At 39.5% G+C, this 27,757-nt stretch overlaps 1 protein-coding gene across 1 annotated transcript in view; it reads left to right on the top strand.

The window, feature by feature from the left end:
• Nucleotides 1-23,786, top strand: part of LOC124720472 (putative nuclease HARBI1) — a 49,159-nt gene extending 25,373 nt beyond the window's left edge. Inside the window, exons 5-6 of the mRNA XM_047245831.1 lie at nucleotides 14,582-14,905; nucleotides 23,120-23,786. Of these exons, the coding sequence (XP_047101787.1) occupies nucleotides 14,582-14,862 (281 nt within the window). The 3' untranslated portion in view covers nucleotides 14,863-14,905; nucleotides 23,120-23,786. The remainder of the gene's footprint in view (nucleotides 1-14,581; nucleotides 14,906-23,119) is intronic.
• Nucleotides 23,787-27,757: the final 3,971 nt, after the last annotated feature.

Raw genomic sequence — 27,757 nt, 5'->3', positions numbered from 1 at the left:
TTGAACCTTGTCCACTCATCCACAGCACTATCTGCACTTGAGATAAAACTTTTGTTTTGAGCCATCAAGTACACTGAAATCTGCTTTTCGTCACTTTTGCTAAACAGAAAAATTTTCCTACCTTTTTTAATATTTCTATTTGCAGCTGAAATAATCGATGCAGTAAACTCTTTATGATCCCTGGTTCCCTCTTTTGCATTAACTGTTTCAAATAGTTCGGGTCTGTTTGTCACCAGAAGGTCTAATATGTTATCGCCATGAGTCGGTTCTCTGTTTAACTGCTCAAGGTAGTTTTCAGATAATGCACTTAAAAAAATTTCATTGGAATCTTTGTCCCTGCCACTTGTTATAAACGTTGCTCCCAGTCTATATCTGGTAAATTAAAATCTCCACCCAAAACTATAACATGACCGGGAAATCTACTCGAAATATTTTCCAAATTTACCTTCTGGTGTTCTGCCACAATAGCTGCTGAGCGAGTGGGCCTATAGAGACAGCCAATTACCATGACTGAGCCTGCTTTAACCGTGACCTTTACCCACATTATTTCACATTTCGGATCTCCATCAATTTCCTTCGATAATATTGCACTTTTTATTGCTTTAAACATGCCTCTTCCTTCACTGTCCAGCCTGTCTGAGGTATACATTCCAATGTGAGTTTAGAATTTCATTGCTGTTTACATCTGATTTCAGACAACTTTCCGTCCCTTGTTCTATGTAGGCATTGTGACCGTTTATTAATGAGAGCAGTTCTGGGGCCTTTCTGTAGACGCTCCTGCAGCTTACTATTACCACATTAATATTGTCATTATTCCCTGTTGTGTTTTGCCTGCTACTACCTTGTCGTGTCTCAGGAGGCGTCTTGTCGGGTCTATGGAGGGAATTCTCTAACCTAAAAAACCCACATGTGCACTCCACACGTACTCCGCCACCCTTGTAGCCGCTTCTTGCATGTAGTGCATTTCTGATCTATTCAGGGGGGACCCTACATTTCTCCACCTGATAGCAGAGGTCGAGAAATTTGCACCCCCAGATCTCCGCAGAATCGTCTGAGCCTCTGGTTTAAGCCTTCCACTCGGCGCCAAACCAGAGGAGCGCGATCGGTTTTGGGAACGACACTACAAATAGTTAGCTCAGATTCCACCCTGTGAGCGAGGCTTTCTGCCTGTACGAACTGAGGATGACCTCTGAACCCAGACGGCAGGAGACATTGGTGCCGACACGAGCAACAATTTGCAGTCGGGTGCACCCAGTGCTCTCTATCGCCGCCGGCAGGGCCTCCTCCACATCTCGGATTAGACCCCCCTGCAAGCAGACAGAGTGAACACTTGCCTTCTCCCCCGACCTTTCCGCTATTTCCCTAAGGGGCTCCATCACCCGCCTAAAGTTGGAGCTCCTAATCACTAATAAACCCCTCCCCCCATGTGCCTGCTCGGACCTGGCTGAAGGAGCGGCCTCATGTCCACTCACAGGCAGAGCGGGCGATGCCACACGGCCAGCCTCCACATTGACCCTCCCTCGTGAACGCCGCTGAACCCGCCACTCCCCTTGGGGAGAGGTTGGCCCAACCGCGCCCGGTACCCGTGAAGATATCTCGACAACTGGGACAGTGGGTGAAGCATGTAACACCTGGGGTGTACCATGTGACGCACCAGACTCCCCACTGCCACTACACTCCGAGGCAGCAGCCTGAAGATGGCTGACTGCCGCCATCAGCACGTTCGGTTGTTCGCGAACAGTGGCCAGCTCCTCCTGCGTCCGTACACAGCAGTCGCACATCCTATCCATCCTAAGAAATCAACAATTTACTGTAGAGATTTAAGTAATCAACTTTTAACTAGACTGCTAATTCACTAAAGGCAGCTGATAGCTGACTAAACTGTGGTTACTAGACGCTTCTTGTTGGAAACAATGAAAATAAGCACTAACTGTCTCTGGACTGTATTCAAAACAAACACGAAATCTATGAAACACTATTAGTAGTACTCGAAAATTAAAGCTTCCAAAGAACAAAAACATACGGAAAAAGAAGTGACAAGTAAGAAAAACACAGTTAATACTTAAATTTACGAAGCTTGCTGCACAGGAGATGTGAAGCAGACTGCAGTTACGATGAGACTGGCACTATCATTAATTTAGTACTGGAGGGAAGTGCTGGTGGGGGTAAAAATCATAGATGGAGATCAAGAGATAAATGCAGTAAGCAGATTCAGAAGGATGTGGGTTGCAGTAGTTATTCGGAGATGATGAGGCTCGTACCTACAGAAGCATGGAGAATTGCATTAAACCATTCGTCAGACTGAAGACCACAACAACAATATTCTGGAAGGATTTCTGACTGTTAGTTTTTCAGTGATTTTGTTGTATTGTAGGGGGATCTGGTTCCACAGTCTTTGTTTGGCCTACGTGGGTCAATGGAATTATTCAATTCCAATTTTGTATTTTTGTGATATTTTAATTTGGTTTATTTTAGAGCAATTAATGTGCGTGATTTTTTTAGGTCTTTTGGTTCCTCTAGAACGGTCTTAGCTTTATTAGCTTTTTTTTCCCTTTTTTTGTACATTGTATTCATCCACAGTTGTCGCATTAATTTCATTTTATTACTTGACTGAAATATTTCACATGTTTTTTATGTTTATTTTCGACTTCTAACAACCCTACCACAACAAAGGTCAAAATTTTAATAACGATTGTGGTGTTGCTCATGCTGCTAAATACTGCATTTTCGGGCAACAACAGTCATATTATGTGGCAGGTGTCATTAGAGCACAGTTAATAAAGTCATTTCATGTAATAATCAAAAAACTAGGCACTCATCTTTTTGTGTTTCCCACGCTGATCTCGTTGTAAAATCATGGCTCAATCGTTCAAAATCTAGGTGGTTATGATTCCAAGCTCGGATGCAAAGAGGCCTAGGTATTATCCTGCTATATTCAAGAGTTATGTAGTTGCGCTTCACAAACCATCCTTGAAGATTACACTTTTGCTGGACAATGGTGATGTAAAAAAATAATCAGCACTCCGAAATTAAGTTACACTTCCTTTTAATTGCTTTTATTGCAATATCACATAAACACAAAACATCACTTCACAATACAAAACATACTTGAAAACATCTCTCTCACAGTTTATAAGCCAATTATAATATGCGTCTTTCCAACATGACGTCCAAGACCCCCGAGGTCCGACTCTCTAACAACTTAACTAACTAACTAACTAACTAACTAATAATCACTTACGCACCCAAAAATCAGAGCTACAAGTACGTCAAAGATCATAGTAGCAAAAGAAAGAATACACATAAGAATAATATTATTGCAATATAAACATATCAATGTATCACAAATGAAATCAAATCTGAATGTTGCCTCAGAAATATGTTAAGTAGTTAACAGAAACACAGTAGAATATTACTGGTATCGAGAGGTTCAGACGAGGTGCCGTAATGGTTACGTAATTCAAGTACCATTACAAACCGTAATGATCTATCTTGTGGCCTGTTATTAAATGTTACCTACGGTTGTCTTAGTAACCAGGTTTGCCACAAGTTCTGGAAATCAGGGAATATCAGAGAATTTCAAATGTGTCAGGGTAATTTGAAAAAACACTGGAAAAATCTTGTTTTTGTCTCAGTAGATGAAATGGTTTGTTTACTGAGGTGCCACGCATCGTCGCTGGCAGGGGGCAGCTGAGTACGCGCGCCGCTTCTGTACTCCCTCATTATTACTGCCCCTCCACTTCCTATCACTTCCCTCAGCTTGCAGGGCTGCCACCACATCTTGTCGCTAGTCGAGCAGCTGCCGACGAGAGGCAGTGAGGCATGACAAGTGGTTTGTTTGGATTTGATTCTCGGATATTTTCGATGCAGTGGCTGGAGACGACGGTCACGGGGCCACAGGTTGTCTGAGTGATCGTATGAATGTGTGTGCTCTCAGTTTCTGACAAAGGCTAGGGCCGAAAATGTAGCTGTGAGAGTGTGATTATCTTTTCTACGTGCCTGTTCGTGGCCCAGCGATCATCTTTATGGTGCTACCTATCCACATTAGTATCGATTCTGAGAGTATTTGCGCAAGTTATCTGTTGCACGGATTGATCACCACGGTGTCATTTCATCGACATGCTGTCTGTAACACACGAATAGCTGGCCAGACGAGTGGAATCCTGTGATGGGTCAAAATAGCTGGCCATTTTTGCAGATATCTGTAAAGGATCGGGCCTGGCGACCTGAAGCCCGTCATTTCCCGCTAATGTGCAGGCCCTGCCCGCCGGATCTAGTCTCACTTGTCTGTTCACAGGCTGGATCTGTTTGTGTGTGGCATAATGTGGCGAATTTTCGTGTTTTATCCGTGGACCCGGGACCGAGGTGCTCCTCGGCAGGCCAGAATCCACGGGCGATGGATTTCAGGAATGTTGACTCTCTCACTGCAAGTACATTGTACAGTGCAGTGTTTCACAGACATTTTATTTATTGCATTACATTTTGGCACTCCAAAAGTAATTTATATATTAGAAAGTATGGACGATAAGAAGAAGAAAATTGTGGCAGTCACTGGCAGTTTGTATGCCATGTACTCATATACAGGGTGTCCCAACTATCTTGTCCTCCCAAAATATCTCTGGAACAATAACAGCTATTGGAAAACGACTTTCATCGGTATCAATGTAGGGCTGGGGCCCATGAATGCACATATTTGGAAACATTCTAAAACGAAAGCATATGTGTTTTTTAACACAAACTTTTTTTTTTTTTTTTTTTTTTTTTTTAATGGACCTCCTATATTTTTTCTTCAGCAATCCATAGCATGACAAAGCACATACACGATGGTGTTGGTTGCATTGCAATATTCCCATTACATCCCGAGATATTAAGACGCGAAGTTGACGCTTGAAGCACCCGACATGCGCTGCTAGCGCGCATCCTGAGGCTCAGGCGTGAACCCCATGCTGCCCGTAATCGCGCAGCAGACCATATTATTCGTTTCGGACCTCTTGATAAGTATGGAAGTGTGATTACGCATGTCAATCACATCGCGATTACGGGCAGCATGGGGTTCGCGCCTGAGCCTCAGGACGTGCGCTAGCAGCGCATGTCGGGTGTTTCAAGCGTCAACTTCGCGTCTTAATATCTCGGGATGTAATGGGAATATTGCGATGCAACCACCGCCATTGTGTATGTGCTTTGTCATGCTATGGATTGCTGAAGAAAAAATATAGGAGGTCCATTTAAAAAAAACATAAGTTTGTGTTAAAAAACACATATGCTTTCGTTTTAGAATGTTTCCAAATATGTACATTCATGGGCCCCAGCCCTACATTGATACCGGTGAAAGTCATTTTCCAATAGCTGTTATTGTTCCAGAGATATTTTGGGTGGACAAGATAGCTGGGACACCCTGTATTTCTCGAAAGAAAAGCCACACAATACCTGTAAAATAATAGACTTAGCACAGTGGTAATAAACAACAATAACAAATATAGTAAAACAAACATTTTATTGGTGGTCACCTATAGTGGTGGTTTACGCAATTCTTCCCTGCCTTATACACTTCTTTCAAGAGGCCTACTTTTTTCTGAGGATGTTTCTGAAATCGGTGAAGGTATTTTAAATCTGTCTTGTGACTCCAAGAAAATATGCAATTTTGTTACCAGATGTGTTTCGTTTTATTGAAATAAAGTAACAACAGTAGTCTCGTTCATTACAAAAGATTTTGATGTTAGTACTCACGATTTTTGCTCACGTGGGGGAGAAATGTAGAAGTTTTTTTGTCAACTTATGTCTTCACTTACCCTTGAGACCTCAAAATCTGTCAGGGAAAAATGCTAAAACTTGTCTGGAAATCATAGAAATATCTGGGAATTTCACTTTGGGAAACTTGTGGCAACCTGTTTACTCAATATATGACATGCTTAAGACCAGACGCATAGATTCGGACCTTGTTCTATTCCGTTAGGTTCGTTGGCCAACATCCTTTTGCCTTTTTTTTCCTGTCGTTTCGCCAGCACAAATGGTGAAAATCAGAAAAATTGGCCGTAGAACTTGAGAATGAAGCCAACAGGCAAATTGTCATCAAGTGGCCACAAAAGCGTTAACAATTTTGTATCTTTGGAAATCTAGTTTCTTTTAGACACGGATTAACTATGTGGTGAAGCGGTTTGGCTCTATCATTGTCGTTAAAAAGTTTGTTTGAAATCCCGTTAGTGTCAGTGACAGTTTTATCATCTAATTTCCTTATCACTTTATTATCTCCTCCTCTGTTCATATATAAATAACACGAGTTGATGGAGGATTCTTGCTTAATTTTAGGCTGCCGTAGGGCTTGCAGAGGATCACTTTTGTTGTTTTGCGTAATTCTTCGGCATATGTATGTAAAGTATTTGTTGAAAGTGTTTCCAATAGCTATAGGATCTTTGATTACTCTATTGTTTACTTTGAGCTCTGGGCTTTTTCTAATATTGTGCGATGATTTCCTTGTTTCTCTGTTAATTATATTCCATGTGTTCCTGACTTTGTTCAATGGCTGAGCAATGTTGTTTCGCTCAAACTGCCCCCCTCCGCCCCTGATTTTAGTTTCGTATTGTAAATATTCTTATAATATGTATAATATTCTTCAAAGTGGTCAAGCCTGTGTGGATCCTTGCTAATACTGTAAAGCTGTTTCAGATTTTTACAGGGTACAAGTAGACTCTCCATCAACTGTGGCTCATGTCGTCCCCCTTTCTGCCCCTTTTTCTCTTCACTGTCCTCATTTTAGTTGGTAGCCACTCTTCTGTAGCTAATCTTATATTTATTATTTATATTATCAGAAAGGTACAATTCTGTCCAGTGTTTTCCTTTTTTTAAAACTTTGTCTTAGATATGCTAATGTGTCTGTAAGAAAAATAGTAGCATAGTAGCATTGGTAACAAGTATTTACCTTCACAGCACTTTTGTAATTATAATTTGTGAGTTGTGATCTGATAGACTCATTTTGTTTGTCAGGCTTGTGTTCCTATTGGATTCAACATTTGTAATTATAAAATTAATGACAGGACAGTGTACTCTTGCTTATTCTCATAAAAAAACTTTGAACAATATTTTGAAAACCACATGTTGTAATTAATATGTCCAGCTCTTCTTTGAATATTGTGTGTGAGGATTTAAACGTCAAGTCCCTACATAAAATTAGTTTATTCTTCCAGAAGTATGATAGTTCACTGTCCACGATTTGTCCAGGGGTACAAGGAATGTCACCATTTTGTTTTTGAATAAACCCTTTACTGCCAAGACAAACTCAAAGCAACATACGCTACTGTGGAAAACTCAGTGGAGAATTTTTATAGGCCTAACTCAGTACATGCTCAACATGTCCACCATTTCAATTCCTAACTTCCCTCATACAAATACCAGTGTTAGCGATTACCCTACGGCACATCTTCCATGATTTCGATGTGACCTTGAAGAATAAGGTATCTGTGCTCCATTAGATGGGGACGTTTTGAGAAAATTATTTCCTTTAGGTATCCCCAAAGAAAGAAGTCACACAGGTTGAGGTCTGTACTGTTGAGGGCCAAAATTGTCTGTCATTGAAATGACCTGGAAATCTCAGCGAAATGACCCTCATCTTGAAATGCTCGTGTAAGAAATCTGACACAGTGTTTGCAGTATGTGGCTTGCTTCATCTTGCAAGAACCATTGTATGTTGAAGGGCAATGCAGTAACAAGAAGCTGTGGAAAGAAATTATTGCAGATCATGCTCAAATATCACGACTGGTTCACAGTTTCTTCAGAGAAAAAAGATCCAATAAGTCTGTGATTAGAAATTGCGACCACACAAATCCCCGGAGCAGAATGTTGTCGTTCGCAAAGCATTTGTGCTTTTGCGAAGCATATGTGGATTTCTGGTAGCCCAAACACATACATTTTGTTTGTTAACCACACCGTCCAAATGAAAATGTGCCTCATTTGCAAACCAAATGTTCTTGAGAGTTTGTTCCCTATCATCCACCCACCAGGAAAACACTAGTTTCAACTGCCTGTGTTCTGCAGTGAGATTCTGAGCAGAGTTCATCTTCTTTGGGTACACCCAGAGGTCATTTTTAAAAATCTGTTGAACGGAGCGTCTAGAATTGCACTGGTGCCTTTCTGCACTATTTGCAGAGCAATTTGTACTACTTGAATATTCTCTGGTGAACAAACAGGATTTCTATATTGATCACTCCTTTACAAATTGATTGTGCAGCCTGTGAATGATTCTCGTGCAAGGGGCCCACCGTGTGTTAAATTTCTGTCGAAACCGTTTCCGAGTTACAACAGGACTTTTCATTTCGTCATAAAGGAACACAATCGCCAATTGCTGTGGCATTGTTAGTTGACTGTGTTGTACTCACTAGGCTCCTAGTGATGGTATCATGAATTTGACGTCATTTCGTAACGCTTACAAATCATGTATGAAACAAATGGTGACACATTTTGTGCCCCCATCCTCTTTGATTCTACTGAAGTTACCACAAGGTGTCCTGTATACAGATGTTGAAACACAGTTAAATCTTGTGGCTCAATTTTCACACCACTGCATTCAGAGTGCATTCCTAGAGTATAACAGTCCATGGGAATTGCAGTTATTGGACATTTTATCTCATCCCTTACAAATATCAACTGCCTCCATTTTTTTCAACTGTTTTCTGCAAAAGTGTGATATTTATTTGTACTTATCAGTAGTAATACACTTAATTTCATATCTCCGAGCCAATGCTCTGTTATTCAGAGAACAGTAGGTCTTAATCCTGTTCTCATGTTTCCTATGGCTACCTGCAAGTACAAAAGTTCATTTTTTATGGACTGTCTGTTTTCATCTGATGAAGCTTTTATCCCCCCTTGTACTTATTTTACTGATTGTTTCCTATAACCCTTTAGTAAAAAGATCATGGAAGGGGGATGGAACTGTCATTTCTCTCGTCCCAAGTAGACAAACTTTTGATGAGGTTTCCAATGCCGACTGCTTCACTATTTGCACACCATCAACTTGTACTGCAAGTTATCATGGTGTGAAGATATTTTCTGCAGTCTTGGTAATATTTTTGTTATCTAGGCGTTTGCTTGTGTCAACCTAAGTCACAAGATTAGCGGATGATGTAGTAGTCTACATCTACATTTATACTCCGCAAGCCACCCAACGGTGTGTGGCGGAGGGCACTTTACATGCCACTGTCATTACCTCCCATTTCTGTTCCAGTCGCGTATGGTTCGCGGGAAGAACAACTGTCTAAAAGCCTCCGTGCGCGCTTGAATCTCTCTAATTTTACATTCGTGATCTCCTCGGGAGGTATAAGTAGCTACACCGCGATGCAGAGCGCCTCTCTTGCAGAGTCTGCCACTTGAGTTTGCTAAACATCTCCGTAACGCTATCACGGTTACCAAATAACCCTGTGACGAAATTAGTATAGGTCGAACAAATGTTTTGTAAGCCACCTCCTTTGTTGATGGACTACATTTTTTAAGGACTCTCCCAATGAATCTCAACCTGGTACCCGCCTTACCAACAATTAATTTTATATGATCATTCCACTTCAAATTGTTCCGTACGCATACTCCCAGATATTTTACAGAAGTAACTGCTACCAGTGTTTGTTCCGTTATCATATAATCATACAATATAGGATCCTTCTTTCAGCTATCAGCCATTTGCTCAGTTTGTTTATATGTGGTGTATTCAGTATGAAATCTGCAATCAATACTGTTTATGTCCGTAATTTCAGTGTTTCTGAAATGATAGCAAATGCTAGGTGAAATATTACTTGCAACTGTTACTTCCTTGTTTACACTGGACCGTGCTCGGAAATCGTACCTGTATGGCATAGCTGGGCAGTGTTAATCAAAGAATTAACTCTGCTAATGATTAATCCATTACTAAAAAGCTTGGATTCATTAAATGTTAAAGCATTACTTCACAGGCGATTTATTGAAAGTTTAAATTAATCGTTAACTCATAATTATATACTTTGTTGTGGGTGTAGTAAAATGAGCAATCAATATTAAATCACAGGAGAATCAGATAGTATTTGATATAAGATGCGTATGTTAAAGTTTTCATCCATGGGGAGCTTAGTCTAGGAGGCAAAAATTAGTGTCTTTGCCCACAGAAAAAAATCGTTAGACTGAAGCACTAGAGGGTGCAGAGGTATTATATCTAATAAATAAATTTACTAAAACCTGTTCCCCAAGAAATATCGCACTGTTGTGCGAGTGTCTTGATCTTATGTCCAGACACATTTTGACTAAAAAAGATGTCTTACCACTAGATTAGATTGAGTGACAGATTTAAAGATGCTGTGACTTACCAAACGGGAAAGCGCTGGTCGATAGACACAATAAAAAACACACAAACATGCCCACAAATATCAAGCTTTCGCAACCCATGTTTGCTTCATCAGGAAAAAGGGAAAGATGAAAGGATGTGGGTTTTAAGGGAGAAGGTAAGGAGTCATTCCAATCCGGGTAGCGGAAAGACTTACCTTAGGGGGTTGGCAGGCCTGGGAAACCAAGAAATCTTCCTCTAAGCGAACCATAGATAGGTTGGTGTACGAGGGGGCCATCCTTGTGCCCATGGCTGTTCCCTTTAATTGTTGGTATGTCAGACCTTCAAAAGTGAAGAAGTTGTGAGTTAGGATGAAGCTGGCTAAGGTAATGAGGACAGAGGTTTTTAGGTAGGGTGGCAGGAGATCGGCGTGAAAGGAAGTGCTCCATCACAGCAAGGCCCTGGACGTGCGGGATATTTGTGTATAGGGAAGTGGCATCAATGGTTACAAGGATGGTTTACGGGGGTACCAGATTGGGTAAGGATTCCAGGCATTTGAGAAAGTGGTTGATGTCTTTCTTGGTTACCCAGGCCTGCCAACCCAAAGTTTGGTACAGATTTATTGATGACATCTTCATGATCTGGACTCACAGTGAAGAACAACTCCAGAATTTCCTCTCCAACCTCCTTTGGTTCCATCAGATTCACCTGGTCCTACTCCAAATCCCATGCCACTTTCCTCGACGTTGACCTCCATCTGTCCAATGGCCAGCTTCACACATCCGTTCACATCAAACCCACCAACAAGTGACAGTACCTCCATTATGACAGCTGCCACCCATTCCATATCAAACGGCCCCTTCCCTACAGCTTAGGTCTTCGTGGCAAACGAATCTGCTCCAAACCCGAATCCCTGAACCATTACACCAACAACCTGAAAACAGCTTTTGCATCCTGCAACTACCCTCCCGACCTGGTACAGAAGGAAATAACCAGAGCCACTCCCTCATCCCCTCAAACCCAGAACCTCCCACAGAAGAACCCCAAAAGTGCCCCACTTGTGACAGGATACTTTTTGGGACTGGATCAGATTCTGAATGTGGCTCTCCAGCAGGGATACGACTTCATCAGATCCTGCCCTGAAATGAGATCCATCCTTCACGAAACCCTCCCCAATACACCAAGAGTGTCTTTCCGCCGTCCACCTAACCTTCGTAACCTCTCTGTTTATCCCTATGAAATCTCCAAACCACCTTCCCTACCCTCTGGCTCCTACCCTTGTAACCGCCGCCGGTGTAAAACCTGTCCTGTGCACCCTCCCACCACCACCTACTCCAGTCCTGTAACCCGGAAGGTGTACACGATCAAAGGCAGAGCCACATGTGAAAGCACCCACGTGATTTACCAACTGACCTGCCTACACTGTGATGCATTCTATGTGGGAATGACCAGCAACAAACTGTCCATTCGCATGAACGAACACAGGCAGACAGTGTTTGTTGGTAATGAGGATCACCCTGTGGCTAAACATGCCTTGGTGCACGGCCAGCACATCTTGGCACTGTGTTACACCGTCCGGGTTATCTGGATACATCCCACTGACACCAACCTGTCAGAACTCCAGAGATGGGAACTTGCCCTTCAATATATCCTCTCTTCTCGTTACCCACCATGCCTCAACGCCCCTCGTACATCACGTGTCACTCAACAACATCTTTGCCTCTGTACTTCCGCCTCGACTGACATCTCTGCCCAAACTCTTTGCCTTTACATCTGTCTGTTTGTGTCTGTATATGTGCGGATGGATATGTGTGTGTGTGTGTGCGCGCGCGCGCGCGCGAGTGTATACCTGTCCCTTTTTCCCCCTAAGGTAAGTCTTTCTGCTCCCGGGATTGGAATGACTCCTTACCCTCTCCCTTAAAACCCACATCCTTTCGTCTTTCCCTCTCCTTCCCTCTTTCCTGACGAAGCAACCTTGGGTTGCGAAAGCTTGAAACTTGTGTGTGTGTTTGTGTTTGTTATTGTCTCTATCAACATACCAAGCTTTCGTTTGGTAAGTTACAGCATCTTTGTTTTTAGATATATTTTTCCCACGTGGAATGTTTCCCTCTATTGTATTCATATCATTTTTATTTAAATTAATACAATCAGCAGATCTGCTAGTTTCTCTATTTCTGATAGAGGAGCACACAGCTCGACAGACCTGATTACTTTTAACCTTGGCAGCTGGTTTATTGGTTCAGCGAGTCCTCGTCCGTGGCTGTCTGGCAATATTGTTGTTTTGTTGTTGCTATTAACTGCTTTTATTCAGCATTGCTTCGACATTTCTTCACATCACCATTTTGTAGATTTACTTTCGTCTCTGCTCCATCCCAAAACTTGAAATCTGTAAGTTTGGATAACCAGTACAGTTCTTCAGCTTTTCCTGATAGTCACTTTCCTGTGGACTTCACAGATTTTTCCACTACTTTTCTTTCACTGTGTCTAAATATGTAGTACACACTTTCACTAATTTCAGTTTGCACAGTCTTGGTTACATATCAGAATTCGGTCGTATTTTATTTTTAAGTTTTCGTTTTGTTTTATAAGAACTGTAGTAATTTTGTCTTTCTTGTCTATACCTGACATACGCCCTTCAGCACATTCTTCGCATATCCAGCATTTAGTTTTCGGATGAAATTTCTCTATAAATTTAGTGAAGTCACTCCTTTCGCCACTGCTTGCTTACAAAAACATAAATTGTCTATAGCTTCAGTATTCATATAAAAGTTGTTTGTAGAGATGTGCTTTCACCTGGATCGTAATTTATGTTTCTCATTTTGTTGTACATCCTCCTTTCTTCACGTGTTTTTCCCCACAGATGAGATGCAAGTTGACATAATAGATATCAAATTTGTTGGACATCTTATGCTTTTACATATTAATTTCACTATTATTTACAGAGCTTTCTCTAGTTTGGTATTTGTTTGGACTGCAAATTTTTAACAGATACTATAATATTTATTACATAATAGTTATTGTTAGAATTTCTTCTTCTTCCTCCTTTTTTTCCGTTCTTGTTGTTTATGAATGACCTTGTACAATATTAATAGTAAACACAGAATTTTCGCAAACAATGCAGTTATCCACAACAAATTACATTCTGAATGAAGCTGTACAAATATTTAGTCAGACTTTGATAAGATTTCAAAGTGGTGCGATGATTGCAACTTGCTTTAGATGTTCAAAAATGTAAAATTGTGCACTTAATGAAACAAAACACATGGTATTCTGTGAATATAATATTATTAAGTCACAGTTGGAATCTGTAAACTTGTACAAATACTTGTGTGCAACACTTATTAGGAACATGAAGTGGAACAATCACATAGGCAGAGTTGTAGGTAAGGCAGGTAGCAGACTTTGTATTATTAGTAAAATACTAGGGAAATGCCATCAGTCTACAAAGAAGATTGTTAACAAATCAGTCGGGTGACTCATCCTAGAATATTGCTCAAGGGTGTGGGCCTCGCACCAAATAGGACAGATGGGGGATATTGAAAGTATATAGAGAAGAGCAGCACAAATGGTGACAGGTTTGTTTTGATGCGCAGGAGAGTGTCACAGGTGTAGAAAGAATTGACTTGACAGACAGAAACTGTCCTGAGAAAGTCTGCTAACAGAGTTTCAAGAACTGGTTTTAAATTATGACTCCAGGAATATACTACTACCCCCCCCCCCCCCCCCCCCCACACACACACACACACACACATATCACTTCCGTAAGGATTGTGAGTGTTACAGTAGATTAATTATAGCTTGCACAAAAGCATTTAAACTACCATTTTTCTCACGCTCCTTATGTGAATGGAATGAGGAAAAGCCCAAATTACCAATACAGTGGCATGTACCCTCTGCTATGCACTTCACAGTGGTTTACAGAGTACAGATGTAGGCGTAGATCATCGTTTCGATCTCTTACTATAGTGCAGAATTTGTCGGAAATTGTTCTGACATCTGTGTGGACATGTCACCTGTGTTGTGGTTGGCTGACAGTCATCATATAGATTTAAGTGTTTCTGAAACTCATGCCTAATTTGTAGTTTTCATATTTATACCTGCATATTATGAAAATAGGCATACATTAAAGATCACTCCAAAATGTTAAATGTTTAGCATGTTTTGCTGTTTTAAGTGTTGGGAAAGGACAAGTCAGCATCTAAACACAATACCTATTATTCATTTATAGAGTTCACTTATATAAGCTTAATATACAAATGCTTTTGGAAATCTTTAGTAATGTTTAATTATCTCTCTCACACATAGGTAAACACTATAAAGACGCTACAGGAGAAGAAGAATCGGCTGACCTCGATATCCGACACGACGAATTAGGGGCGGAAAAGAGGGACACGATTGCTGCACAGTTGCTAATATCGTACGAAGAAGAATCGGATGACCTCGACATCGGAGATGATAAACTGGGGCTGGAAAACAGGGACAGGATTGCCACGCAGTTGCTAATTCGAGCTGAAGGAGAGGCAGTTGTCCCTGATGATGGAGGGCTGGAAGAGAGAGATACGATTGCTGCACAATTGCTATTGTAAAAGCAGTCCCAGATACCCCATCACCACCCACACATTAGAAAATGTAAGTAAAACTGCTGTTGGACCAAATTACAAACATTCTGGTTGGTGGTAGCTATAGTTCGTACAACTTTTGAGACTATGCTATTTGTTCTTATGCTGTCTGTTTTTAATATTAAATAACAAGAATGATAAATGATACTTTGAATAGCAAATCTGTCTGTATCCTCAACACCCCTTTGAGTTGAGCTCTTCCTGCCGCTTATCTCCTCCTCACTACCTTTATCTCCTCTACTTGCTGTCTGTCCATCTCCTACTTCCCCTCTGTCTGTCCACCTCCCCCATCTTTGCTACCCATCTGCTCTTCCCTTTCTCCGTTCATTTCTTCCTCACCGTCTCTCCATCCACCTCCTCTCTCCATCCACCTCCTCATCCTCCTCCACTCTCCCCCAGTCCATCTCCTCCTTCTCCTCCCTCCACCTCTGTTGATCTCTTCCCTTTTCTCATCCATTTCCCCCCCCTCCTCACTCATTTCTGTGTCTGTGTCCTCATTCCCGTCACTGTCTGTCCATCTCTCCCATCCCCCTGCCTGTCTCCAAGTTATCACTCCTCCCCGGTCTGTCTCCAAGTTATCACTCCCACCCCAATTGGAGGATGCTGGTTCTTGTTGTTGTTGTTGTTGTTGTTGTGGTCTTCAGTCCTGAGACTGGTTTGATGCAGCTCTCCATGCTACTCTATCCTGTGCAAGCTTCTTCATCTCCCAGTACATACTGCAGCCTACATCCTTCTGAATCTGCTTGGTGTATTCATCTCTTGGTGTATTCATCTCTTGGTCTAACTCGACGATTTTTACCCTCCACGCTGCACTCTAATACTAAATTGGTGATCCCTTGATGTCTCAGAACATGTCCTACCAACCGATCCCTTCTTCTAGTCTAGTTGTGCCACAAACTTCTCTTCTCCCCAATCCTATTCAATACCTCATTAGTTATATGATCTACCTATCTAATCTTCAGCATTCTTCTCTAGCACCACATTTCGAAAGCTTCTATTCTCTTCTTATCCAAACCATTTATCGTCTAAGTTTCACCTCCATACATGGCTAAACTCCATACAAATACTTTCAGAACCGACTTCCTGACGCTTAAATCTATACTCGATGTTAACAAATTCCTCTTCTTCAAAAACGCTTTCCTTGCCATTGACAGTCTACATTTTATATCCTCTCTACTTCGACCATCATCAGTTATTTTGCTCCCCAAATAGCAAAACTCCTTTACTAGTTTAAGCGTCTCATTTCCTAATCTAATTCCCTCAGCACCACTCGACTTAATTCGACTACATTCCATTATCCTCGTTTTGCTTTTGTTGATGTTCATCTTATATCCTCCTTTCAGGATACTATCCATTCCATTCGACTGCTATTCCAAGTCCTTTGCTGTCTCTGACAGAATTACAATGTCATCGGCAAACCTCAAAGTTTTTATTTCTTCTCCATGGATTTGAATACCTGCTCCAAATTTTTCTTTTATTTCCTTCACTGCTTGCTCAATATACAGATTGAATAACATCGGGGAGAGGCTACAACCCTGTCTCACTCCCTTCCCAACCACTACTTCCCTTTCGTGTCCCTCGACTCTTATAACTGCCATCTGGTTTCTGTACAAATTGTAAATAGCCTTTTGCTCCCAGTATTTTACCCCTGCCACCTTTAGAATTTGAAAGAGAGTATTCCAGTCAACATTGTCAAAAGCTTTCTCCAAGTCTACAAATGCTAGAAACCTAGGTTTGCCTTTCTGTAGCCTATCTTCTAAGGTAAGTCATAGCGTCAGTATTGCCTCAGGTGTTCAATATTTCTACGGAATCTAAACTGATCTTCCCCGGGGTCGGCTTCTACTAGTTTTTCCATTCGTCTGTAAAGAATTCGCGTTAGTTTTTTTTAGCCGTGACTTATTAAACTGATAGTTTGGTAATTTTCACATCTGTCAACACCTTTGACAGTGTTGACTGGAATACTTTCTTTCAAATTCTAAAGGTGGCTGGTTCTTATCCCCATGTTATTTCAGTCTAGATCCAAGTTTGGTTGATATCGATCCAAGGGTTTAGGAGGAGTTTTTTTACCCTTGACTTGGCTAGAGTATGCACATGTCAAAATATATTTTAACATATTTGGCACACGTTTCATTTATATCCTTAGTGAATTACATCCTACAGTTTCATTTTCTCACATCTCAATCTCTGTGACAGCATGTCTCCTGGACTGTGTGCCACATTATGATATAATTTTGTTTTTGCATTCAGTGTCGTACAATTTTTTACAAGTAGAGTTAACAGCAGAGATGTAATACATATGAACTCGTGCATTTCAGTGTATTTTCGACATTGTATCTCCTGAAATATGTGCCGCGAAATGATATAATTTTGCATGTACGTTGGGTAAGTGTGGTAAGTGTGAATACTGCTTGCAAAATGGATCATTGACACAGTTAATAGAAAAAAAGTAATAAACTAAAAAATCACACCTGGTGCAGCAGCTGAGGTGCCGTAGTTGGCGGTTATGTGTGCAGGAGGTCTGCTTGCTTGTGTGAATGATTGGTGTGCGTTTCTCTTTTTTCAATGAAGTCTGAGGCCGAAAGCTTATCTGTAAGACTCTTGTAATTGTGCCCATCTGCAACTTAGTGTGTTATCTTTACGGTAAATAGTAATCTATCTTCTCGCGGTATCGTATATTCCAATCTCATCTTCGTTTATTTCCTCACAACTTTCTATAATGTTACTTTCAAGTTCATTTCTCTTATATAGCGCTTCTATACAGGGTGTTTGCTTTAACTTGGAACAACTAAGTATCTTAAAAATATCCATTGTATGAAAAAAGTTGGAGAAGAAAAGTTAATATTTTCAAAGGGGACACCTGTTTGTACTAAAGCTGGCCATCCCCTACCCACCACCGATCCTACCCCCTTGGGGGGGGGGGGGGGGGGATCATCTTTTTATTTTCAGATTTGAATCCCCCATTTCTACTGTAGATTGGGATTATACACCAAAACATATCTGGGATTTACCAAAGACATTTTTTCCGTTCATGGTAGTTGGCACTGTAATTGACAAAATTTTCTCTCTCTGTCTCTCTCTCTCTCTCTCTCTCTCTCTCTCTCTCTCTCTCTCTCCCCCCCCCCTCTCCCTCTCCCCCCTCTCTCCCTCTCTCCATCCCTCTCCCCCAACCCCCTCTCTCTTCTCCCCCCCCTCCTCCCCTGATTAGTACTGACTTGTTTGATTGTCAAGAAAAGATTTTGTCCTAAATAGCTGTTGTTATTGTTATGAATATAATAGAGGGAAACATTCCACGCGGGAAAAATATATTTAAAAACAAAGATGATGTGACTTACCATGCGAAAGCACTGGCAGGTCGATAGAAACACATAACAATTGTCTGACGAAGAAATAATGACGTTAAAACCTGTGGGAAGTGGCTAAAAACGATCAATGATGTGTAAAAAAACGGAAATGGAAATAAAGTGAAAGTTATTAGAATTAGCCGAAATGGTTGTTTAATAGGTGAAAGAAACTTGTTTGTGAACTAGAAACGGTGGATTTTATAGCGGCGGTAGTGTTGAAAGCGGGGATTATTTTTTTTTTTTTTTTTTTTTATGGTTTCTGCATTTTGAAATCTTTTCTGTCGTCTTATTTTCTCTTTCTGTTTTTGCCAGTAGGTTCACTTTGTATTCACCTTCTCCTTTTTACCGTAATTTACTATACAATTTTATCCCGCCTATATATACTCAATAATACGTAACCCACTTCCAAACCATAACCAAAAAAAAATTTTTTTTTCCGCTTTCAACACTACCGCCGCTAAAAAATCCACCATTTCTAGTTCACAAACAGTTCCTTTCAACTATTAAACAACCATTTCGGCTAGTTCTAATAACTTTCGCTTTATTTCCATTTCTGTTTTTTTACACATCATTGATCATTTTTAGCCACTTCCCACAGGTTTTAACGTCATTATTTCTTCGTCAGACAATTGTTTGTGTTTCTATCGACCTGCCAGCGCTTTCGTATGGTAAGTCACATCATCTTTGTTTTTAAATATGTTATTGTTAAATATTTAATTTAGTTTTGCAAATTTGGTTGTACAGTAAAACTTTTGCATCCAGACATTTAAGTCTGGCATATAAGCTACATTTAATATAATGTAGCTCTCTGTTTCCTTCAGTGCCCCCACACCATCACAAGACTTGATTTTAGTGAGTCCCCCTTGAATCTCACCATTAAGGTGACTGTTTACAGCCCATTCTTACTTCCAACCGTCATAAATCTCACACCAATTACAGCACCATCTACCACGAATAGAAAAAATTGTTTCAGATAAATCTAAGGTCTTTTTTGATGCATTCCCTCAGGTTTGAGGCAGCTAGCTGAATTGCTGATTCAGAGGCTCAAACAGTTTTGTTACTGTGTAGGCTGCAGATTCCTTGACTTGTGCTGTTGGGTGGTGGGGTATTGGGTTCAACTCAGGAACTCAGGGGTTCCCTACACACAATAAGTGGCTACACAGATAGCAGGGGCTGTGTGGAATGGACCAGGTTAGAGGGTCTTAGGAAAGAACAAAAAGGGTTTCAGTATCAAAGAGTCCAGGTCAAACACAATATGCAGGTTGATTTAGGGACCATAGGTACTATAGTAGTAAATTGTCATAGCTGTGTTGGGAAACACAGAAGCACAAATTGTTATATGTACTGAAAGCTGGCAAAACCAAAGATAAGTTCAGGCAAAATTTTTAAAAAAGAACCTGATTGTGTTTGGAAAGGTCAGATTAAATACAGTTTGTGGTAGTGTGTTTGTTGCTGTTAGAAGTAGTTTGTCTTGTATCAAAATTGAAGTAGATAATACCTGTGTGTTAATAAGGGTAGAGGTTATACTTGACAACTAGTATAAATTAATAGTTAGTTCCTTTTACTGACCTCCCGGCTCGCATCGTACAGTTGCTGAACAGTTAAAAGAAGACTTCAGTTTCCTTTCAAATTGGCACCACACTCATACAATTACACTTGGTGAAAATACATGTTTAAATTTGGTGGTGAGCATAAAACATCACCTGAAATTGTACCAAGTGCTTCTCCAAAAATCAGTTTGAACAGTTAGCTCAGGTGCCCATACAGTGTAAATGGTTGCAAAAACATACTGGAGCTCTTAGCAACAAATAAACCTGAGCAAATAGGGAGCATTATGATATATAGGGGGATTAGTGACCAGAAGAATGTTGTAGCTAGACTGAATACCACAGTCCCCAAGCCCATCAAAAATAAATACAGAATATAAAATGACAAAATATGTCTATTTACAAAAAAAGCAGATAAAAATTTGCTTGACACGTCCCTACTACCTAAGTGTAGACCAGATGTGGCACAAATTCAAAGAGATAGTATTGACAACAGTCGAAAGATTTATACCAAGTAAATTTATAATAGATGGAACTGACCTCCCACAGTACACAAAACAGGTCAGAACATCATTGCAGAAGCAATGAAGAAAGCGTGCGTAATTTAAAAGAGCACAAAATCCCCAAGATAGGCATAGTTTTACAGAAGCTCAAAATTTAGTGTGAACTTCAATGAAAGATGTGTGTAATAAGGTTCACAATGAGACTTTGTCTTAAAATGTGACTGAAAGTCCAAAGCGATTTTGGTTGTGTGTGAAGTACACCAGTGGCAAGAGACAATCGATACCTTCAACAGTGAAATAGCAAAGGTAATGTTACAGGTGACAGTGCCAAAAAAGTGGAGTTGTTAAATACAGTTTTCTGACATTCCTTCAGTAAAGACAACACATTAGGTATTCTAGAATTTCAATCAAGAACTGCTACCATCGTGAATAACTTAGAAGTAGATATCTTTGGTGTAGCAAAGCACCTTAAATCATTTAATAAAGGCAAGTCCTCTGGTCCAGATTGTAGACCAGTTAGAATATTTTCAGAGTATGCTGATATAATATCCATGTTCTTTAGTGAAGGAATGTCAGAAAACTGTATTTAACAACTCCACTTTTGTGGCAGTGTCATTGGTAACATTACCTTTGCTATTTCATTGGTGAAGGTATCAATTGTCTCTTGCCGCTGATGCACTTCACATACGACCAAAATCACTTTGGACTTCCTGTCACATGTTGAGACAAGATCTCATTGTGGACCCTATTAAAAGCATCTTTCATTGAAGTTCACGCTAAATATCGAGCTTCTGTAAAACTGTGCCTATATATAACCTCGCACCCAACAATACACCCGTACCTAAAGACTAGAGGTTTGCAACGGTCACACCAATACTCGAGAAAGGAAGTGTTAGTATACCACTGAAATTAATTTGAGGTAGGATTTTGGGACATAAACTGTGTTCAAACTTTGTGAATTACCTCAAGGAAAATGATGTGTTGACACACAGCCAACATGGATTCAGAAAATATCATTCTTGTGAAATTCAACTACGTCTTTATTCTCATGAAGTAATGATTGCTATCAACAGGGGATGTCAAATTGATTCCATATGTTTATATTTCCCAAAGGCTTTGGATACTGTTCCTCACAAATGGCTCATCATCAAGTTGCGTACCTATGGAGCATCGTCTCAGTTGTGCGACTGGATTCACGGTTTCCTGTTCGAATGATCATAGTTTGTAGTAATAGACGGAAAGTTATCGAGTGGAACAGAAGTAATAGCTGGCATTTCTCAAGGAAATTTGATAGCCCTTCTGCAGTTCCTAATTTATATAAAAGATTTATCATAAAATCTGAGCAGCCATGTTAAATTGTTTGCAGATGATTAAAGGCATCAGAAGATCAAAACCAATTACAAAATTATTTAGACATGGTACTCTATGGTGTGAAAAGAGGTGATTGACCATAAATAATGAAAAGTGTGAGTTCATCCACATGAGTGTGAAAACGAACCCATTAAGTTTCAGTAACATGACAAATTACACAAATCTAAAGGCTGTCAATTCAACTAATATGTAGGAATTACAATTACAAACAACTTAAATTGGAATGATTACATAAATAATGTTGCTGGGAGGGCAAATCAAAGCGTGGCAGCTCATTTTGTATTAGTGTGGAATCAGGGAAAGTGTGTCCAAAACCTACATAGGAAGAAATAATCATTGTAATAAAATAAGAAAAATCAGGGCTTACACAGGAATATTTAAATGCTCGTTTCTTCCATACACTGTTAGTATGTGTAATGGTAGAGAAATACTGTGAAAGTTTTTCGATGAACCATCTGCCAGGCTCTTTAAATGTGAATTGCAGAGTGGTCATGTGGATGTAGATGTAGATGAAGGATCTGAATCTGCAACAAAAAGGTGACTTCCATTTGAAAATAATAAGTTGATCTCCCACCCCCGTGTAGGAGGTGGCCAGTTTTATCACACAAACATTTGAAAATATTAACTATCACCAAGAACATTTTTTTTTTCATATTATGTGTATTTTTCAAGATATTTAGTTGTTTAAAGTTAAAAACCACCCTTTATATTCCTTCCATCTTCTGGTTTTCCCTGCTGCCATTGTAAGTAAAATTGAAAGGGTAAATAGGGAATTGAAAAATAAAAACTCCACTGGTATTGTTGAAATACCTGTCAAAATTCTTGAGTGTCCTATAAATGTAATATGGGTCATGTATCGCTGCAACTCCAACTGTTCCAGATAGAGTTCAGTATGCCGTCATTAAACATCAGTAGATAAGGGGTGATAAAGTGAAAGTAGCTAATTATGATCTAATTTCTCATCTGAAATGAGTCTCAAAAATTCTAGAAAACTTTTTCTTGGATTGCTAGTGAAACTGCCTTAACAACCACAATTCACTGAACAAAAACTAATTTCAATATTTCCTTAAAAATGGGTTTTATTTAAAATATTTATACTACTGTTATCGGACAAATCTAGGTCACACTTGTACAGTAAGGATTATGAAAACAGAAGTTGTAAAAGAATTTTGCTATTTCATGTGCCTACTGTGTGGTGTCTGAATTAGGTAATTAAAAGGAGAAGGAAGAAAAGAAAAGAAATACTAGTTGTTTTAGGAGTGTTGTCAGAACAAGTGAAGGTAATCCATCTAACTGTGTTTGATAATAACTTGTGGTCAGTAATATATGCCTGCATTTTTTTATTTTTCGTTGTCCTTATCTGTATATAAATGAATTTCAATTTTCTTCTGCACTTGTAATTATATTGTATGACAGATGTTCCTTTTTCTGTTTGTAATGATGGGTTTTTCTTGATTTCCAGGCCCAGAAAGATTATACTCCGATACCGGTATCTCTCTCCAGAATGCATTTAGTTACATCAGCTGCCCTGTATAAGTTTGATAAAATGGAACTGAACTGTGATATGTAAAACTACAAGTTTGCAGGACATTTTTTGTGTTGCCACTAGGTCTGTGGTTTAAAAAAATATTCACAAAGACGAGTGTTTAGCTCCTTGGTGTCAAGCTCTGCAAAGTTGTGACATCATATTATTTAGACACTGAATATTGTCAGTGCCAAACTTAAAAGTATTACTGAAGAAGCGAGGAAGTAGTATCCTGTGTACCTGTTTGTGACCAGAAAAGTGTCTGTGTCTAAAACTAAGTACCTGCATATCTAGTCTTTCATCTGTTAGGACTGAAACAAAAATTTTGTTTTTTGCTTTCAGTTAGAGGAACTAATTACAACTTTGATTTGCTGCTCTTAATATCTGAGCAGTCATGTCTGTGTTAAAAATGTATTGCAGTTACGAAGGAGAAGTGTTTTAAACTTTTCGTTTGTAGTAGAAACTGTTCAAGACTGATACTGTAGCTTTTTATGATCTTCATAGTGTTCATATTGAAAGAAGGATGTACCTTATTACAGTTCTTTTTTTCTGTAAACACCTGCATTTATGAGCAGTGTAGTGTGTCTAAAACTAAGTACGTGTGTACGTAGTTTTTCACCTGTTAAAAGTGAAATTAAAAGTTTTTCTTTTACATTGGGGTACAGGAACTCATTACAAACTTGATTTGTTGTTGTTAATTTCTGAGCATTCCTCTCCCTTTCTCCCCCCCCCCCCCCCCTCCCAAATTACTAAACAGAACTGTTTGTAAACTGTTCACATGTGGAAGAAGCTGCAAGACTGATAATGAAGCTTTTAATGATGGGAAATGAAATTCATTGTCTCTGCTTCAGTTGCCACTTTTATACACTGTTAGATCTGTGCTCTGGACAAATGTTTGCAAAGGTTGGAGTATTTAGCTTGTTAGTGTAAAGCTCTGCAAAGTTGTAAAATTATGTCATTTAGACTCTGAGTTAATTTAAAGGTATTACAGAAAAAGCATGGAAGCACTAACCTGCTTGTATGCAATAAAGTATGTATCCAGAACAAAGTACCTGTATATCTAGTCTTTTCTCTGTTAGAAGTGACATGAAAATTTTAATTTTTTACATTGAGTTACAGGAACTCATTACAGCCTTGACTAGCTGCTCTTAATTTCAGAGCAGTGATGTCAATGTTAAAAATGTTTTGATATAACTAAACAGAAGTATTTGTAAATCCTTCATTTGTAGAAGAAGCTGTAAGATGGAGAATTAAGTTTTTTTTATTAGAAATAAAATGTTGTGTCTCTGTTTTGTATGATTCAGATTTAAAGAATGATTTACTTTATTGTAAAGCTATTTTTTCTGTAAACAGTTTAAAATACTAGCCTCAGTTGTTATAGAACCACTGGAAAGTAAAGAGCAAATAACATAGCTTCTTATATTTAGCCGAGGTACATTAATGATGATTTTTTCTTTGTGCAAATTATGCTGGCTAAAGAATACTCTGCTGCAAGCATCATGATAAAAAACAAAACCCCAGAATACCTGATTTTTGTGTGATATTTGTATCTGTTGTACAGCTTTTCCCCTATTTTATAAGGAATGTGTTACGACTACTTAGTTATCACTGTTATATCTAAGCAGAAATAATTTCAAGATTTATAAGTTACAAGTCCTGCATATTGCCATCATATGACATGTCACGTGTGTAGGGGCTACATATTACTTACCAAGAGAGATAGCACAGTGGTTAGCACTGTGTTTGGCCATCCAGATATAGCTCTCCTGTTGATTTCCCTAAATGGCTGCAGCCAAATGCCAGGATGGTTCCTTTGAAGGGACACGGCTGATTTCCTTCCCCATCCTTGACACCGTCTGATTGAGCTTGTGCTCCGTCTCTAGTGACCTCAATGTCAGCAGGACGTTACAGTCAATCTTCCTTCCTTCCTACATTTTACTTAGGATCCAGTTTGAGAAGTTGTCTACACATTTAATGCTTCATAAAAGTATGTTACTTCATTTTTTTTATTTTTAAGAGGAAACGAACGAATGCTCAGTTACTGCATGAAGGCAATGGTGATATGATAGCAGCAGTTAGTGCATTCGATTAACGAGAACCTGTCTGTAGATTGGCTACACCACATCATCTCCTGTGCTTAGCCAACTGTTGCAGAACCAATTTTATGTATTTTAGACAATCATCAAAGTCACATTAGTCTTGCTTGCTATCTCTTTTGTCACCAGAATGGAATAATATTGTTATACCTTCCACCATATACATTGTACGCAATAATTGGACCTGACATATTTTGGACCTCTCAAGGCTTCATACAATGGAGGATACGACTCGTAAATGGCTTCGAATGTAGACCGTCGAATTACACAGTACGAAGTTGTTGAACTTATCATGGAAGCCTGCAGTGACATCAGCAATATAGAGAAAGCAGCAAACGGTTTCCGGGCAGCTAGTATTTAGCCAGTGGATAACAACTAAATTTGAGGAACATTTCACAGATGTGACATCACTGACACACGATGCACTGGTAACATTGACATGAAATGAGCAAAGAGCAGTGACACGCGACACGCAGAGAGGCCTAGTGTTGACAGAGGCCAGTAACCCGTGTAGCTGTTTCGGGCAGATCAGTTCCTCTTGAAGATATTGTTAAGCCTAATATTCCCAAACTACTACATGTGTAATATAAAGAAAATGCCAGAAAACAACATTCAGTTATAATAACCAGTTCTCCTTCGAAAGATATTTTCAAAGAGAAAGGGGAAAGAAAAAACAAAGAAGATAGAAGAAAGTGAAAAGGACTTATGTTCCACTAAATGTAGGAAAGGTGTGAATAACCTTTCATTACAATGAAGGTTGAAGAAAAGGACACACCAAGCAAGAAGAAAAAGGTCGGGAATGATCTGAAGTGGAGAATGAGTGTTATTGCCTAATTTGTGGAGAAAAGTGTGAAGATAGTCCCACAGAAGACTGTATAAAATGCTACTAATGTAATTTATAGGCCAATGAAAACTGCACGAGTGGTGAAAGTACATCGAGAGGATTTATCTGTGACTTGTGTGACAATTAGACTGTGTCTTCTTCTTCTTCTTCTTCTTCTTCCTCTTTTTTTAAAAAAATATTTGATTTAGTACTGAAAATTTATCTACATTGATTATGCAGAGATTGATTTGTTTAAGAAAAGTTTCAGCAAGAAGTAGTATTTGTTAACTTTTATCAGGTTTTATTTTATTTCAGCTCTCTCTTAAATGTTCACAATTACCCAACTCTCCCCTAACTTAACTTGTGCAATCCCGAGTGGGAAGGCACAACCAGTTAGACTGTATGTCACCTGTACTGCTATTTATGGACCCGTGGCCAATCCGATAAACTTTTACGGTTTTTTGGTTCCACGAGGACAGAAATTCAGCTAACTTTACAGCTGACATTCAGTTTACAATAAAAACAAATTTTCTTTTGCAGCCTACTGCACTCTGCTGAAAGAAACCAAGTTTAATGTAATTAGCAGGCATGCCAAACACTATAATATCTAAAGAGGTGGCAGAGCAGAACTTTATCGAACACTTTCTGGAAGTCGAGGATCGTAGCATCGGTCTGGGATGTGAAATGACACGTGTCATTGCTAGCCGTTATGTAAACATTGTCCTGTCTTTTACATTGGAATTACTAACACCGAGTTGTCTGTATACTGGCAACGCATAATATTCTGTTGTAGACCATGCTCTACAACATGATAGTTGTGATCTTGGTTCTTGTTTCACCACAGGTACCATCTGGGTTCTACACTGACACCATATTCTTAGAACTCCGCAGGTGGGAAATCCTTAATTCTCGTCATCCGCCTGGCCTTAATTTATGTGGTCTCACCATTTCTTCTCAGTAGCTACTCATTTCTTCACTACCTTTTTCGTTTTCTATATCTTTTATTTTCTGACCTGCCTATTTCTCCCCCCACCTCACCTGTCTGCACATACAATCCACTTAGCTTCCTGGTCTTAATTAACTGATGATAATTGTGGTGATTATGTATTTAAAGGGATTAAACTACTGGGTCATCAGTCTCTCCGTTTTATGAGAGAAACATGTAAAAAAAAAAAAAAAAAAGGAAGTGGGGACTTCACTGCTGCAACTACATAAGCAAATCAGTTTGTACCATGATAGGTAAAAGAAAATTGAGATAGCCAAGGCAGCATTGTGGACAAGATGGTCTAAAGGTTTGACAAGGTGGGGAGGGGGGAAGAAAGTATCCTGTAGTTATGGGGGTACCTGCCGCAGGGGGAGGCAGGCTCCCCCCCCCCCCCCTGCAAACAACCACCCCTAACACTGAATGCGGAGGAGTTAGTGTAAAATCTGATCTAATAATAAAAAATATATATAATTAAAAGGAAAAATTAGGATTGGTAATTGTCCTTTCGCTTGCAATGAAAAGAGAATATTGGTACAGCATATTACTATGAAATGTTCTGCATGTATGAAATTGTGCTATTGTTCATTCACTTTACCTTGCATCCTTTCATTTTCTGTGTTCATCACTATATATATACCGTCTGACAGGTATTTAGTTGCTCCTCCAATTTC

The sequence above is a fragment of the Schistocerca piceifrons genome, chromosome 11 (genome assembly GCF_021461385.2).
Source record: "Schistocerca piceifrons isolate TAMUIC-IGC-003096 chromosome 11, iqSchPice1.1, whole genome shotgun sequence".
Taxonomy (NCBI): domain Eukaryota; kingdom Metazoa; phylum Arthropoda; class Insecta; order Orthoptera; family Acrididae; genus Schistocerca; species Schistocerca piceifrons.
The sequence above is the reverse complement of the archived record's forward strand: the minus strand, read 5'-3'. Positions and strand labels throughout refer to the sequence as shown.